At 34.8% G+C, this 18,509-nt stretch overlaps 1 protein-coding gene across 2 annotated transcripts in view; it reads left to right on the plus strand.

Moving 5' to 3' along the window:
- Positions 1-6,290: 6,290 nt before the first annotated feature.
- LOC123947041 (olfactory receptor 6C74-like) overlaps positions 6,291-18,509 on the plus strand; it is a 32,560-nt gene continuing 20,341 nt past the window's right edge. Inside the window, exon 1 of one of the 2 annotated variants that reach the window (XM_046012987.1) lies at positions 6,291-7,172. In XM_046012987.1, coding sequence (XP_045868943.1) covers positions 6,291-7,172 — 882 coding nt within the window. Of the gene's footprint in view, positions 7,191-18,509 lie in introns of those variants that run through there. The other variant, XM_046012988.1, reaches the window with a different exon arrangement.

Below are 18,509 nucleotides of genomic sequence, written 5' to 3' on the forward strand. Positions count from 1 at the left end.
GGTGTACTCTTAGTCCCCTTCACTTTTTTACCCATCCCTCCACTCACCTCCCCTCTGATAACCATCCATTTATTCTCTATAGTTAAGAGCCTACTTTTGGTTTGTCTCTTTTTCTTTGTTTCTTAAATTCCACATATGATTGAAACCATATGGTAGTTGTCTTTCTCTGACTGACTTACTGTACTTAGCATTATATCCTCTAGCTCTATCCTTTTGCAAATGACAAGATTCCATTCTTTTTTATGGCCAAGTAATATTCAATTATATATGTATATTCAATTGAAGATAGATTAGATAGATAGATAGATAGATGATCAATAGTTAGATAATAGATAATTAAATCTTCTTTATCCACTCATTTATCAGTGGATACTCGGGTTGTGTTGCTTCCACATTTTGGCTATTTGTAAAAAGTCCTGCAGTAAACATAGGTGTACAAATATCCTTCCAAATTAATATTTTTAAATTCTTTGGGTAAGTACCCAGTTGTGGAATTACTGGGTCATATGGTGGTTCTTTTTTAAACTTTTTGAGGAATCTCCATAGTGTTTTCCACTGTGGCTGCCCTGGTTTGTATTCCCACCAACAGTGTACAGGGTACCTTTTTCTCCACATTCTCACCAATATGTGTTCTTTCTTGTGTTTTTTATTTTTATTTTAGTCAGACAAAACACTTCCAAGTGCCTTCCTCACTCCTATTTTAAGTCATATAGTGGAATAGACAAATGTCATGTGGCAGACAAATGTCATGTGGCTGATGGCTTGAACAAGACAGACTGGATTAAATATAATTAAGCAGTCCCTCCAGAGACAAGTTATTGAATTGGGAGCCCTGGGACCCAGCTGAAAGCTGTAGAGGACTTACTAACCTGTAATCTGAATAATGCATGTTTAATTTGGCTGCCAACCTCCAAAATTGTAAACTTTTTCTAGGAGAGCTTAGGCACTCTTGAGTTTGTACTTGTGTAAAGGCTGGCCATTGGCTTGCATTCCTTTGGAGAAAACTGTGACTGGCATCTTGGAAGTGATAAAAGAGACCTGCAGATTAATCAGATAGGACAAGAGAGGAACAACTTATGTGAATTTGCAGCATTTTATAACAGATTTGTCAGATTTTTCCCCTTAGAAGTATATTAAAAATACTGTATTCCCATTCAGTTTTCCTTCCCTTCCTCTGTGGTCCTCCGTGCTATTCCTTACATTCCACATATGAGTGAAACCATATGATAATTGTCTTTCTTTGCTTGACTTATTTCACTTAGCGTAATCCCCGCTAGTTCCATCCATGTCAGTATAAATAGTGGGTATTCATCCTTTCTGATGGCTGAGTAATATTCCATTGTATACATGAACACATCTTCTTTATCCATTCATCTGTTGAAGGGCATCTGGGCTCCTACCACATTTTGGCTACTGTGGACATTGCTGCCATGAACATTCAGGCACAGGTGCTCCTTATTTTCACTATGTCTGTATCTTTGGGATAAATACCTAGTAGGGCAATTGCTGGGTCATAGTGTAGCTCTATTTTTAACTTTTTGAGGAATTTTCTTACTGTTTTCCAGAGTGGCTGTATCAGCTTTTATTGCAACTAACCAGTATAAGAGGGTTCCCATTTCTCCACATCTTTGTCAACATTTGTTCTTTTCTGTTTTGTTAATTTTTGCCATTCTAACTGGTGGAAGGTGGTATCTCATTGTAGTTTTGAGACACAACTGAACATAATAATTTATTATTATATAATAATATATATATTATATATTATATATAATATATAATATATATATATTATAATATTATAATATAATAATAATATTATATATTATTATATATAATATATATAATAATATATAACTGAATATATAGTTTCAGTATATATACTGAAACTGAACATAATAATATGTTATTATTATAATAATTATATTTATTATTATAAATAAATATAATTTATTTATATTTAAATATAAATAAATATTTATATATTTGTATATAGATATATATATAATATATATATAACTATATATAGTTATAGTATAACTGTATATACTACTGTTATAGTATATACAGTATATATATATACTATATATAGTAGTATATATACTACTATATATAGTATATATACTATATACTAGTATATAGTATACTAGTATACTATACTATACTAGTATAGTATACTATACAAACTGTACTAGTTAGTACAGTTAGTATAGTAACTAACTATAGTTAGTTACTAACTGAACATAATAATAATAAAAAAAAGATACCGCCTTCTAGTAGGGAAAAATTAAGCAGGATTTTTTTCTCTTTAAAAGACTGAGAATTTAGTAATTTAGGGGTCCCTCAGCTTCAGATGTAGGTGCACTGTGTAACACAATACCCAAAGGGCCCTTCCCTGAAGAGAAAGGGAACTGATGAGAACATGAAATTCCTGCTTCTTGCTATATAATAAATAATAAAGTTTCCTGTCACTGATCCAATATGCTACCTCTCTGTCAGTATCTGTGAAATGATGATGGATCAACCTTTTAGACTCTAGGTAAAATATCAGGTTTTGATTAATACCATAGATTTGGTAGCATATAGGAAAGACAAATATCATAGCACTTTAAACAATAATAGCTTTACTTTTATTTAAATGTTCGGTCTGGTATGTTGAAACTCCTCCATGAAGTCACTGTGTTTCTAAGATAATGCAGTGGTGTCAGGAACCTGGGTGTACTCCTTCTTGTTGAACAGTCAGTGTATTCCTACTATGGTTGCTCATATTCATGGCTCTAAATGGCTTGTCTCCGCATATGCTGGTATCACAACAATGAGAGGGGGTTAGAGGAAAAGAAGGGAAAACCTCTCTCATCAAAGGATAATCCATGGAAATGGCACATCTTCACTTATAACCTTTGCTCCTAATTTAGTCACAGGGTCACAAAAATTTGCAAGGAAGTCTAGCTATAGACATAGATAAATATTCCTTTAATACAGTGGAAGTGAAGAATGCTTGGATTTTATGAAATATCAGTTTAAAATCTACTAGATCATTTTGCAAAAACTTGGATGAAAGTCTAAATTCAGAATAGAAACAAAACAGCATATAGGACATAAAGTTTTACCTATTTTTTCTATGACTGGCTAATAAATTCTCCAACTGTCACTTGATATTATGACTAAAATAATCTTATTTTAAAACTTCCAATTTCTTATCTATGTATTTGTGGTATCAAAACACATCTGTGTGGAAGGGCAAACACAGATTAGGGACATCTATACTGAAAGCTTTGGAGACATAATTGAAAGTAGTTTTGAAAAAATATATATAATTTATTTTTTTAGTTATTCAGTGCCTGGGGAGAACTCATGTATATTGTGTAAACTTGTATCCTTTGGGAATGATGATCTCATATCTTCTGGGAACTCCTCATAATCTTTAGATATTTTCCTTCAGGGCCCAGAAAGCATAAATACTCAATGGGATAAAGTGCTGATGAATTTTATATAGCACTGTGAATAATACTAAGAAAAGCATCAGTACATAAATAAGTAAATTATAGTAATGGGAAAAATAGTATACTAGTCTACAAATCTGGAAAAAAGCCCTAAGGCCATTTACAAAGTAGTTATGAATAGATTTTAAAAAAATCATAGATCGTGGCATAAATGGAGATTCCTTCAGAAAGGAATGGAATGTCAGTGTGGTGGTTTGTTCAGCCTGATGATAAAAGAGTTAAAACAGAGATACTTTGTCTGAAAAAGTCTGTTTAATATCTTCCCAAAAAAAGTGTTTAATTTTTAAAAGTTTTGGCAGACTTGACTTAAGACTCAAACGGGTGAAAAGAATTGGTATATCTAAAGTTTAAAGGCCATATTTCCATTAGATGTGCTTTAACCTTTTTTCTCCTGTTTTTACCATTATGGTATTAACCCTACTTTTTCTAATCTTTATATTGTGACTTAAGAAAAATTATGAGAAAAAGAATACGATGAAAATTAAGTATTAAAAAACATTACTTTTAAAAAAAATTCATTAATATTCACGATATCTAACATAGGTCTAACTTCCAACAGTTTTGTAATGTGACCTTGTTAACTTTCTTACAATGCCTGTTGGGAGGATGGTTGGTGTGTATATCTGTTGAAGTCGGTCAAAGAAATAACCTGATATAGTAAAACTGTGCTTTAGGTGTTTTAGTTGTTGCTTTTGGAGTAATTTGTGTAAATGAAGAAAAATTTATAATTCATCGCTTTAAAATTATGTGAATATAAAAGGAAGGTGGAGGAAAAACAGCAGTCCTTTATTCTATTCACTCAATTATTAATATGACTGAAAACAGATCTTATTTTTTATCTGAGAATTCTCCTATATATGCTTCTAGGTACAACTGGAAACAAATTTTATTTGTACTTGGTTATTTTTATTTATATGTCCTTGAAATAATAATATAATTTTAGAGATTGGAAATAATTATATAAAAATTCTCAAAACAGAAAATATCTTCTATCTGGGTCCCATTATTAAATCTTAATTATTTTATGCATTTTATATGAAGATATTGAAGAAAGAAATCTTCCTTAGAATAATTAATTTAAAAAAGAAACCACTATAAGTTGCCCTATAATTGTTGGTAGAAATTGTACTTTTCAGAGGACAACTTAGGATAAAATCCTCTTTCAAATTTAATCCTGATCTCCAATTTGATAGCTGTGCAAACCAGAACAATCTGATTGTCGCACTTAATATATGCCATGTGTTGTGATAACCATAGTTATCTATAGTTAATATTTATTTAATTACTTGTTAGCCAAATATTTGAATATCCTGATAGTAAGGAAATACATGTCTTCTAAAATTTTGTCAAAGCCCTTCTTTGTGATTCACTGTGTTTGAAACTTACCCAATACTCTTCATCTCTTTTAGTCCCTGTTGACCTCCAACTGTTCAACTTTTCAGTCGTATTTTAGACAAACAATAAAATGGTAAGTGTAAAGCAAAGCATAGAAGCAGATGGGGAGAAATTTTATGATAAACATTTTCTTATAATTTTAATTTACTAATTCTTACTAATTTACATATTATTAATTTTAAGATTATTACTAATTTAAGTTTTAATTTTCTTTTACTTTTTACTTGTTAATTTACTTCTTTTAATTTTTTCCATAAACTCACTCTTCTGTTTCTTTTTTTTTTTTTTAGATTTATTTATATATTTGAGAGAGAAAAAAAAGACGGAGAGCAGGGGGAAGGGCAGAGGGAGAATAAAAGAAGCAAACTCTATCCTGAACATGGAGTGGGACTTAATCTGGTATCCTGAGATCATGACCTGAGCCAAAATCAAGAGCCTGCTACTTTATTTGATTCAGGCATCTTTCACTATCCGATTTCTAAAAACCATAGCATCTCTAGGTTTCCATAAAGCTTTGTCTTTATCTTTCTACTTGCTCATGTAATTTCCTGAAACCAAATTTATATATTTCTATCTACTTATATATCCATTACTCTCATTTTTAATTTTTTTCATTTTTCAGAACCATAACTTTTAGAGGAAAACTGCACTTTTTTTTTAATTACACACACCAAAATTACCAGACTATTCCTACTGATTTTGTTTGAGAATACAACATGGAAAGAGTAGGGATTATAATGGAGATTGATGGGATGGAAATACTACTAAGGATGGAATATAAAATTATTCATGATATTTCACATTCACTTCTCTGAAATTGTATCTCATTAGCCATGAAAGTAATGACAGAAGAATCAGGCACTTGAATCTGATTAGTTGAGTAAAATGGTAAAGCTATTGCAACCCTGTTTATTGACATGATCAGGGGTGTGTGTACTTTATGAAAACCACTTTCTGATGTACTTTTAATGACAATAATCACTTTAGTTCTAGAAGGAAAAACTCTTAAATAAACAGGAAATGGGATCCATCTCAACTCTTGCATAAAATCAAGAGAGAAGAAGCATTTTTCTATGCTTTAAAACTCACTCTAATTTCCCTCTAGTATTTCCTCTTATATAAAAATAGTCAACAACTGCTATCATCACATAGGTTATTCTCTGGTAGAACTGCATTAAAGATGAAATTATCTGTCCAGATGCTCTGGAAATGCAAACTATTGTATCTCCTGGCATACCCATCTTCAAAACCTGAATGAACATTGTGTTACTCTATCTGAAATTTGCTTGCTAACTTTATTTTAGACAATTAAATCACTCTTTATTTTTCCATTGGGATTGTCAATTTCTTTCTGTTTTTCTTTCCTATTTAGAACTGGAAAAATAGAGGACAGTAATGGGAAACCACACACAAGAGACAGTGTTTATCCTGGCAGGTTTGACTGATGACCCACAACTGAAAGTTGTGTTATTTGTCTTTCTGCTTCTCACCTACTTGCTGAGTGTCACTGGCAATCTGACCATCATCACACTCACCCTGGTGGATACTCACCTCAAGACCCCCATGTATTTTTTCCTTCGGAATTTTTCCTTCTTAGAAATTTCCTATACTACTACATGTATTCCTAAATTGTTGGTTACTATGGCAACTGGAGACAAAACCATTTCCTTTAATTGTTGTGCAACTCAAGTGTTTTTTGCCTTCCTTCTTGGTGCATCTGAATTTTACTTGCTGGCTGCTATTTCCTGTGACCGCTATGTTGCCATCTGTAAGCCCCTGCATTACACAACCACCATGAACAGTAAGATCTGCATTCAACTTGTCTTCTGTTGTTGGTTTGCTGGTTTTTTGGTCATCTTTCCACCTCTCCTCTTAGGCATAAATCTTGACTTCTGTGCCTCCAACATTGTTGACCATTTTTACTGTGATCCAACTCCCCTGCTGCAGATCTCCTGCTCAGACACACAGCTCTTAGAGACAATGGGATACATCTCTGCTTTGGTGACACTCATAGCCACATTGGTGATGGTGATAATATCATATACCTATATTGCCTTAAAAATTCTAAAAATCCCTTCCGCTAATCAGAGGAAAAAAGCTTTTTCAACATGTTCTTCTCACATGATTGTGATATCCCTTTCTTATGGTAGCTGCATTTTCATGTATGTTAAACCATCAGTCAAACAAAGAACATCTTTTTCCAAGGGAATTGCAGTGCTCAATACATCTGTGGCTCCACTTTTGAATCCTTTCATCTACACTTTGCGGAACCAGCAGGTAAAGAAACCTTCATGAATGTGGAACACAAAACTGTTTCTTTTCCAAACAAATGAGTATCCTGTTCCATAACATACTGGAAAAGAACAAAGAAGTCTCCTATAATACCAGTGTATTCATTCGTAGCTTTCAGTACATAGTTTCCTCTTTTTCCCCCCTTTATCCCTATGATACTCATCTTAATCTCTTTTGAGTTTTATTCACAAAAGCTTTGCTCCACAGAAGTTAATATCCCTATATTCTTCATTAGATATATCTTTTTTCTCATCTCACTTCCTTTTCCTCTAGATATAGGAAAGAAAACAAGCCACATTTTTCAGTCTGTCTCTTTTGTCTTGAATTCTTAGTTACTCAAGACTACAAAATGTTGTTTAATTTGAATTATGCTTACTGTAACACACAATTCAAAGGTCATTACTATCTTAATTTTTGATCAGGTTTATTTTCTTAAACACAGTGAGTTTATTTACTGAAAATACTCATATAATTTACTTAAAATTATATTCATTTATATGTTTAAAATACAGTTTGTTGGCAATAATTATGTTTAAAGTAATCACAATAAAATTTTAACAGAGATTAGTCATCAATGTGTTACTCATCTTTGAAATTGTCTATTAAAAATGCGATTGTTTTGCTAAAGTGCATTCTATAGGAACTAGTTATTTAGAAAAAATGTTTGAATAATGCTATCTTAAGGAGCTGAATAAAATATAAGCAGGAGGAAGACTACATATATAATCAACTGGAACTATTACATGTTTATATAAAGCTTGTAGAATGAACTGCATCTTAAAAGATATTTGGGTCACAAATATGATTTCAAGAATGTTGTAATTGTATATATGTGTGTGTTTGTATACACATGCATATACACACATAGTATGTATATATGTATGTTTGTAGATGTATGTATATATATGTACATGTACATATCTGTGTACATATACATATACATATGTATATCCATATTGAGACAGTCTAATACAGTTGACCCCTGAAGAGCATAGTGATTTAGTGATTGGGGCAATGCCCCTTGCAATGTAAAATCTGTGTATAACTTTTTACTCTCTGAAAAGTTTACTGTTAATAGACTACTGTTGACAAGTAGTCAAGACTTACTGATAGAATAAGACTTACTGATAACCAGTTTATAAACACATATTTTATGTGTTTACAAGATATGTTATATCTTGTATTCTTACAATAAAATAAGCTAGAGAAAATAAAATGTTATTTAAAAAGTCATAAAAATTACATTTACAGTACTGTATTTATTTATCAAAAAATTTACGTGTAAGTGGAGCAGTGCATGTCAAATCTGTGTTGTACTGTATTGTTGAAATCTATTAAAATGACAAAAAAAAAAAAAGATGGCTCCTGACTCTGGAAAGTTGGAGTTTGAAACAGTAAATTGATGGGTGGGTTACAGGCCAGTGAGAAGGTTGAGGAGAAAACATGAAGTAAAAAAGTAGTGATGGCAACGATAGCTAAATGTAGGCAAAGTTTTATGCTTTCTAAGTTCAGATTGGAAAACAAGCAATGAGACATTTATTAAGAAAAGAATCTTTCAAGTATTCTGATCAAGTGGAAAACTTAATTTAGCTTTCATTAAATAGTATCATAAATGAAATATAAAAATAATAAGTAAATAAAATTTTAAAAGATGACATCTGTAACTAAAAATTTCACATTATAACTAACCAATGGAAAGAAATGAGTAGAAATTTGTTAGACAATCTGAATATTGTAATTATGCTACTTTTGGGGGAAAGAAACCTTAAGGATGAGAAATGTATTCTAAAATTTAGGAAATGAAATTTGAGATTTTCATAAAAAGACCAGAGTCTATCTAACACTTATTTTTGTGGGACAATTATCTGTACCCTTTCACACATTAATGTTCAGACAACTTAACCTTATATTACTTTCCATTTACATTTACACTACTGTATGTATTTATCAAAAAATTTACATGTAAGTGGAGCAGTGCATGTCAAATCTGTGTTGTACAAGGGTCAGCTGTATAAGAACAACCTAAACTAAGGCCATCTCAATATTCTGATTATTTTGATCCTATTAATGTGCCAAATACAATGAATTTGCTTAAAATATACTGTCTGGGGGATGGGGTCGTTGGATGATGGGCATTAAGGAGGTCACATGATGTGATGAGCACTGGGTGTTATATGCAATGGATGAATTTTTGAAGACTACCTCTGAAACTAGGGACATACTACATGTCAACTAATTGAATTTGAATTTAAAAAAAAAGGAAAAAAAAAAAAACATACTGTCCAACTTAGCCACTAGTTTATTTTGGAGATATTCTGAAAAAGCTTCTCTTACATAGTTTAAGATGTCTGTCACTTACAAGTTATTTATCACAGATTCTCTAAATCTTAATAAGGGTATAGCACTTCTAAACTAAGACTTTTCCATTCCTACTTATTCCCAACCCCAGACAAATGACAGTTGCACCACCTGCCATCTCTGTTGTTTGTCTGTGAAATACACCTTATATCATGTCTAGTAGAACTGCAACATTTGACCTCCAAATCCTGATTTCCCAAAGAGTCTACTATTGCTGCTTCTGTTCTTGTTAAATTGGTTTTTAACAAGTAATACAGCATTTTAAATACAGGTACAGCTAACTTCTTGAGAGAGCATCCACCTAAAGTGCTGATATGCTTTACCAAAAATGCTTCCAGCTTTGCTGCTCTAGTGATGTAGGCCGGACAACAAATATGATATAAAAATAAGATTTATATTTTGTTGACAACCCACTAAGTGCATGCACTGCTAGGTGTTCTATATAAATCACATAATTATGGAAACAATATTGCAATATAATTATTATTAGCATTATGTATAGTACCAAAAGAAAGCTGAGAGTGACTAAGATCATTTTGGAAGATACACAGCTAAAATGATTAGTGAAAATTTAAACTCAGGAAGGTTAGTTTTCATCACTTCAACTGAAGATCTTGTTATCTATTAAATTTTTATCTTAAGCTTATTCTCCAGATATTATGGACCTGTCTGATAGATGTCTGGCATTTATTTTCTTAACAAAATGAGTGTTCTGAGTGATAACTAAAAGAGTATTAGTAGTATCACTTTCATTCTGTTTGCCATTATACTTTCATTAAATCCCCACATTCTTGTGCTTTCTAATATTTTCTTGTCTCAAAATGTATAAACTGTCCTGATCCCTCTAAGTATTCAGTTAAACTATCACCTTTCTGGGGAGTCTGCGTGGCTCATTTGGTTAAGCATCTGCCTTTGGCTTAGGTCATGATCCTGGGGTCCTGGAATCAAGCCCCCAAACAAACTCCCCATCGAATCCCCCATTGAGTCCCCCATCAAGCACTTCATCCAGCTCCCTGCTCAGCAGGGAACCTGCTTCTCCCTCTCCCTCTGCCTGCCACTCCCCCTGATTGTTCTCTTTCTCTCTCTCTCTGTCAAATGAATAAGTAAAATCTTTTTTAAAAAATCATCTTTCTTAGACCATTACCTATTTTTTCAAAGGAGACTAAATAATTCAATTTTCTGGACATCTTCATCCTCAAGACATTATTTTTTTTAGTAATTCAATAGCATCTATCTTTTTAAAATCATTTTATTTATTTATTTGACAGTGAGAGAGAGAGCAGGAGCAGGGGAGCAGCAGCAGAGGGAGAGGGAGAAGCAGACTCCCTGCCCAGCAGGGAGCCCTATGTGGGACTCCATCCTAGGATACTGGGATCATAACCTGAACCTAAGGTAGACACTTAATGTCTGAGCCACCCAGGCACCCTCAGTGGCATCTATCTTACAAAGATCACTCTAAGTTGTTAGTAGATTTGCTCATAAAATTAGCTGTTTTAATTTTTCCAAAATAAATTCTAGTAGGTATGGATTTCTCCATCTGATTATGCTCACAGTCTTGTTTTTGTTCTTTCATCAAATTAATCTTCCTAAATTTAAATAAAACTCTATGATTAAGAGCTTTTTATATGAAACTCAAAAGAAATTTATGGAAGCTACCATGCTTTGTCTCAGGAAACTATCTCACATTTTGGTCAGTTGAATCCCTTATCCTCTGAATAAAAATTTTTATTTGCATATCTCCTATTATAAATTCAACACCAATAATTTTATTCAATTGGAAAGTAATATAAGTTTAAGTTGTCTGAACATTAAAGTGTGAAAGGGTACAGATAATTGTCCCATAAAAATAAGTGTTAGATAGACTCTGGTCTTTTTCTGAAAATCTCAAATTTCATTTCCTAAATTTTAGAATACATTTCTCATCCTTAAGGTTTCTTTCCCCCAAAAGTAGCATAATTACAATATTCAGATTGTCTAACAAATTTCTACTCATTTCTTTCCATTGGTTAGTTATAATGTGAAATTTTTAGTTACAGATGTCATCTTTTAAAATTTTATTTACTTATTATTTTTATATTTCATTTATGATACTATTTAATGAAAGCTAAATTAAGTTTTCCACTTGATCAGAATACTTGAAAGATTCTTTTCTTAATAAATGTCTCATTGCTTGTTTTCCAATCTGAACTTAGAAAGCATAAAACTTTGCCTACATTTAGCTATCGTTGCCATCACTACTTTTTTACTTCATGTTTTCTCCTCAACCTTCTCACTGGCCTGTAACCCACCCATCAATTTACTGTTTCAAACTCCAACTTTCCAGAGTCAGGAGCCATCTTTTTTTTTTTTTTTTGTCATTTTAATAGATTTCAACAATATTTGGTACAGTTGATCACTGCTTTCTATTTAATATATATTTTTTGCCCTGTTTAAATGAAGCATTATTTTGTGGACTTCTCTGAGCATGGTGGTAATCCTTCCTCATTTTTTTTCTTTTGCTGTTTTTTTCCTGTGATTGATTCCTAAATAGCAGGAGCCCCAGTTCTCCAGACTCCATCTGAGCCCCTTCTCTCCATTGTCTTTGCACTCTACTCACTTTCCCTAATGATGCATCACACCTAATTCTAAATTGTGTGTGTGTGTGTGTGTGTGTGTGTGTGTGTGTGTGTGTAGAACAGCTACAAATGTTCTGGTTGTTGACAAATGCCAAAAGATAGATTAAAGATGCTCAGAAAACACAAGCAAGAAAGAAACACGAAACCAGGCGTATATATTTCTAAACTGATGAAAAACTAAGGCAAAGATAATCTTAGGCAATGAGGGGGAAAGTATATCACTTACATATAAACTAGAAAAACAATTGGGCCTGATCTCATCAGAAGCAATGCCAACAGAAAGACAATCGGGTGACAATCTAGAGTACAAACAGAAATGGAAGTGAAATAAAAACTTTCACAGATAAACTAAAACTGAGAGAATATGTTGCCAATATACCTACCTCACAAGAAATGATTTTTCTTTAATATTTTATTTATTAATTTGTCAGAGAGAGAGAGAGAAAGAGCACAAAGCAGAGGAAGCTGCTGGCAGGAGAAGCAGGCTCCCTGCTCAGCGAGGAGTCCAACATGGAACTCCATCCCAAGACCCTGTCATCATGACCTGAGCTGAAATTAGATATTTAACCCACTGAGCAACCCAGGATTCCCTACCACAAGATTGTTAAAGGACTTTCTTCCAGCAAAAACAAAATGATGTAAGTTAAAAACTTGAAATCTCTCAAAGAAAAAGGAGCTTCAAAAATAGAATAAAGGAAGACAAAATATAATCTGTGTTCTCACCTGAACTACTCTAAAATATGAGCGACTGAAGCAATGATGGTAGTAATATCTTGGGTATTAATAGTAAAATGAAATGTATGGTAAAATGTATAAGGGAAAAGAGGGATGTACTGAAAATATAGGTTCATAATTTTTTTTTGCATTTTTTTATTTATTTTTTCAGCGTAACAGTATTCATTGTTTTTGCACAACACCCAGTGCTCCATGCAAAACGTGCCCTCCCCATTACCCACCACCTGTTCCCCCAACCTCCCACCCCTGACCCTTCAAAACCCTCAGGTTGTTTTTCAGAGTCCATAGTCTCTTATGGTTTGCCTCCCCTTGCAAATTTTTTTTTTTTAATAACCATATAATGTAATTTTATCCCCAGGGGTACAGGTCTGTGAATCGCCAGGTTTACACACTTCACAGCACTCACGATAGCACATACCCTCCCCAATGTCCATAGCCCCCTCCCCCTCCCCCTCTCCCAATCCCACCTCCCCCCAGCAACCCCCAGTTTGTTTTGTGAGATTAAGAGTCATTTATGGTTTGTCTCCCTCCCAATCCCATCTTGTTTCATTTATTCTTCTCCTATCCCCCTAACCCCCCATGTTGCTACTCCATGTCCTCATATCAGGGAAAAAAACAGACATTCCCAGCCTGGGAGAGCAGGAAATTCTCAGTGTGCGATCTCTGCTCAGAACCTCTCTGGCAGTCTGGAGCTGCCTAGATAGCCACCCCTGCCCTGGTTTTGGGTACAACGAGGAGCTCCTGCATCCCCAGGGACAGTGACTCAGAACCGACTCTGCCAGCAGCTTTTGCAAAACATTCTGAGGCTTCTCTCTGAGAGGGAGGTCGGGGTGCAGTTTGCTCTCCTCTAAACCTCCAAAAACCATCAAAAGCTGTCAAGGCGAGAGAAAGCAGATGAAAGAACATAAAACCCCCAGAGAACAAAAGGCTGAAAAAAAGAGTTCCCTCAGAGCTCACCCCCTTGAGGGGAGCAGGAGGACTTAACTCAGGGAACATCATTGTCTGAAAACCCACTTGGCAGGCCCCTCCTCAAGAAAACCAACCAGGATGGAAGAAAAAAAAAAAAAAAAGACTACAAGAGAACCACCACCACTACTTCATAAATACAACTTTTATTTTTAACTCTTTACCAATATTCTGGTTCTTTTTTATTTATACAAACATAATTTTTTTCATTTTATTTATTTTTCTCAGCTTAACAGTATTCATTGTTTTTGCACAACACCCAGTGCTCCATACAAAACGTGCCCTCCCAATTACTCACCACCTGTTCCCCCAACCTCCCACCCCTGACCCTTCAAAACCCACAGGTTGTTTTTCAGAGTCCATAGTCTCTTATGGTTCGCCTCCCCTCCCCAACGTCCATAGCCCCCTCACCCTCCCAATCCCACCTCCCCCCAGCAACCCCCAGTTTGTTTTGTGAGATTGAGTCATATATAGTTTCTCTCCCTCCCAATCCCATCTTGTTTCATTTATTCTTCTCCTATCCCCCTAACCCCCCATGTTGCTTCTCCATGTCCTCATATCAGGGAGATCATATGATAGTTGTCTTTCTCCGATTGACTTATTTCACTAAGCATGATACGCTCTAGTTCCATCCATGTCGTCGCAAATGGCAAGATTTCATTTCTTTTGATGGCTGCATAGTATTCCATTGTGTATATATACCACATCTTCTTGATCCATTCATCTGTTGATGGACATCTAGGTTCTTTCCATAGTTTGGCTATTGTAGACATTGCTTCTATAAACATTCGGGTACACGTGCCCCTTCGGATCACTATGTTTGTATCTTTAGGGTAAATACCCAGTAGTGTAATTGCTGGGTCATAGGGTAGTTCTATTTTCAACATTTTGAGGAACCTCCATGCTGTTTTCCAGAGTGGTTGGACCAGCTTGCATTCCCACCAGAAGTGGAGGAGGGTTCCCCTTTCTCCACATCCTCGCCAGCATCTGTCATTTCCTGACCGTTAATTTTAGCCATTCTGAGTGGTGTGAGGCGATATCTCATTGTGGTTTTGATTTGTATTTCCCTGATGCCGAGTGATGTGGAGCACTTTTTCATGTGTCTGTTGGCCATCTGGATGTCTTCTTTGCAGAAATGTCTGTTCATGTCCTCTGCCCATTTCTTGATTGGATCGTTCGTTCTTTGGGTGTTGAGTTTGCTAAGTTCCTTATAGATTTTGGATACTAGCCCTTTATCTGATATGTCGTTTGCAAATATCTTCTCCCATTCTGTCAGTTGTCTTTTGGTTTTGTTAACTGTTTCCTTTGCTGTGCAAAAAGCTTTTGATCTTGATGAAATCCCAATAGTTCATTTTTGCCTTTGCTTCCCTTGCCTTTGCCGTTGTTCCTAGGAAGATGTTGCTACAGCTGAGGTTGAAGAGGTTGCTGCCTGCATTCTCCTCAAGGATTTTGATGGATTCCTTTCTCACATTGAGGTCCTTCATCCATTTTGAGTCTATTTTCATGTGTGGTGTAAAAAAGTGGTCCAATTTCATTTTTCTGCATGTGGCTGTCCAATTTTCCCAGCACCATTTATTGAAGAGGCTGTCTTTTTTCCATTGGGTATTCTTTCCTGCTTTGTTGAAGATTAGTTGACCATAGAGTTGAGGGTCGATTTCTGAGCTCTCTATTCTGTTCCACTGATCTATGTGTCTGTTTTTGTGCCAGTAAGATGCTGTCTTGATGATGACAGCTTTGTAATAAATCTTGAAGTCCGGAATTGTGATGTCACCAACTTTGGCTTTCTTTTTCAATATTCCTTTGGTTATTCGAGGTCTTTTCTGGTTCCATATAAATTTGAGGATTATTTGTTCCATTTCTTTGAAAAAAATGGATGGTATTTTGATAGGGATTGCATTAAATGTGTAGATTGCTTTAGGTAGCATGGACATTTTCACAATATTTATTATTTATTCTTCCAATCCAGGAGCATGGAACATTTTTCCATTTCTTTGTGTCTTCCTCAATTTCTTTCATGAGTACTTTATAATTTTCTGTGTATACATTCTTAGCCTCTTTGGTTAGGTTTATTCCTAGGTATCTTATAGTTTTGGGTGCAATTGTAAATGGGATTGACTCCTTAATTTCTCTTTCTTCTGTCTTGTTGTTGGTGTACAGAATGTACAGAAATGCAACTGATTTCTGTGCATTGATTTTATATCGTGACACTTTACTGAATTCCTGGACAAGTTCTAGCAGTTTTGGAGTGGAGTCTTTTGGGTTTTCCACATATAGTATCATATCATCTGCGAAGAGTGATAGTTTGACTTCTTCTTTACCAATTTGGATGCCTTTAATTTCTTTTTGTTGTCTGATTGCTGAGGCTAGGACTTCTAGTACTATGTTGAATAGCAGTGGTGATAATGGACATCCCTGCCGTGTTCCTGACCTTAACGGAAAAGCTTTCAGTTTTTCTCCATTGAGAATGATATTTGTGGTGGGTTTTTCATAGATGGCTTTGATAATATTGCGTTATGTGCCTTCATTCCCTACACTTTGAAGAGTTTTGATCAGGAAGGGATGCTGTACTTTGTCAAATGCTTTTTCAGCATCTATTGAGAGTATCATATGGTTCTTGTTCTTTCTTTTATTAATGTGTTGTATCACATTAATTGATTTGTGGATGTTGAACCAACCCTGCAGCCCTGGAATAAATCCCACTTGATCGTGGTGAATAATCCTTTTAATGTACTGTTGAATCCTATTGGCTAGTATTTTGGCGAGAATTTTTGCGTCTGTGTTCATCAAGGATATTGGTCTGTAGTTCTCTTTTTTGGTGGGATCCTTGTCTGGTTTTGGGATCAAGGTGATGCTGGCCTCATAAAATGAGTTTGGAAGTTTTCCTTCCATTTCTATTTTTTGGAACAGTTTCAGGGGAATAGGAATTATTTCTTCTTTAAATGTTTGGTAGAATTCCCTTGGGAAGCTGTCTGGCCCTGGGCTTTTGTTTGTTTGGAGATTTTTGATGACTGTTTCAATCTCCTTACTGGTTGTGGGCCTGTTCAGGTTTTCTATTTCTTCCTGGTTCAGTTGTGGTAGTTTATATGTCTCTAGGAATGCATCCATTTCTTCCAGATTGTCAAATTTGTTGGCGTAGAGTTGCTCATAGTATGTTCTTATAATTGTCTGTATTTCTTTGGTGTTAGTTGTGATCTCTCCTCTTTCATTCATGATTTTATTTATTTGGGTCCTTTCTCTTTTCTTTTTGATGAGTCTGGCCAGGGTTTTATCCATCTTATTGATTCTTTCAAAGAACCAGCTCCTAGTTTCATTGATTTTTTCTATTGTTTTTTTTGGTTTCTATTTCATTGATTTCTGCTCTGATCTTTATGATTTCTCTTCTCCTGCTGGGTTTAGGGTTTCTTTCTTGTTCTTTCTCCAGCTCCTTTAAGTGTAGAGTTAGGTTGTGTACTTGAGACCTTTCTTGTTTCTTGAGAAAGGCTTGTTCCGCTATATATTTTCCTTTCAGGACTGCCTTTGCTGTGTCCCACAGATTTTGAACTGTTGTGTTTTCATTATCATTTGTTTCCATGAATTTTTTCAGTTCTTCTTTAATTTCCTGGTTGACCCATTCATTCTTTAGAAGGATGCTGATTAGTCTCCATGTAATTGGGTTCTTTTCAGCTTTCCTCTTGTGATTGAGTTCTAGCTTCAGAGCATTGTGGTCTGAAAATATGCAGGGAATGATCCCAATCTTTTGATACCGGTTGAGACCTGATTTGTGAGCCAGGATGTGATCTATTCTGGAGAAGGTTCCATGTGCACTGGAGAAGAATGTGTATTCTGTTGCTTTGGGATAAAGTGTTCTGAATAGATCTGTGATGTCCATCTGGTCCAGTGTGTCATTTAAGGCCTTTATTTCCTTGTTGATCTTTTGCTTGGATGATCTGTCCATTTCAGTGAGGGGAGTGTTAAAGTTCCCTACTATTATTGTATTATTGTTGATGTGTTTCTTTGATTTTGTTAGTAATTGGTTTATATAGGTGGCTGCTCCCACGTTAGGGGCATAGATATTTAAAATTGTTAGATCTTCTTGTCGGACAGACCCTTTGAGTAGGATATAGTGTCCTTCCTCATCTCTTATTATAGTCTTTGGCTTAAAATCTTATTGATCTGATATAAGGATTGCCACCCCAGCTTTCTTCTGATGCCCATTAGCATGGTAAATTGTTTTCCACCCCCTCACTTTAAATCTGGAGGTGTCTTCGCGTCTAAATTGAGTTTCTTGTACCAACATACTGGTGGGTTTTGTTTTTTTATCCATTCTGATACCCTGTGTCTTTTGATTGGGGCATTTAGTCCATTAACATTCAGGGTAACTATTGAGAGATATGAATTTAATGCCATTATTAGTCTGTAAGGTGACTGTTACTGTATATTGTCTCTGTACCTTTCTGATCTACTACTTTTAGGCTCTTTACTTAGAGGAACCCTTTCAATATTTCCTCTAGAGCTGGTTTGGTGTTTGCAAATTCTTTCAGTTTTTGTTTGTCCTGGAAGCTTTTGATCTCTCCTTCTATTTTCAATGATAGCCCAGATGGATAGAGTATTCTTGGCTGCATGTTTTTCTCGTTTAGAGCTCTGAATATATCATGCCAGCTCTTTCTGG

This window comes from Meles meles, chromosome 7 (assembly GCF_922984935.1).
Source record: "Meles meles chromosome 7, mMelMel3.1 paternal haplotype, whole genome shotgun sequence".
Taxonomy (NCBI): Eukaryota; Metazoa; Chordata; class Mammalia; order Carnivora; family Mustelidae; genus Meles; species Meles meles.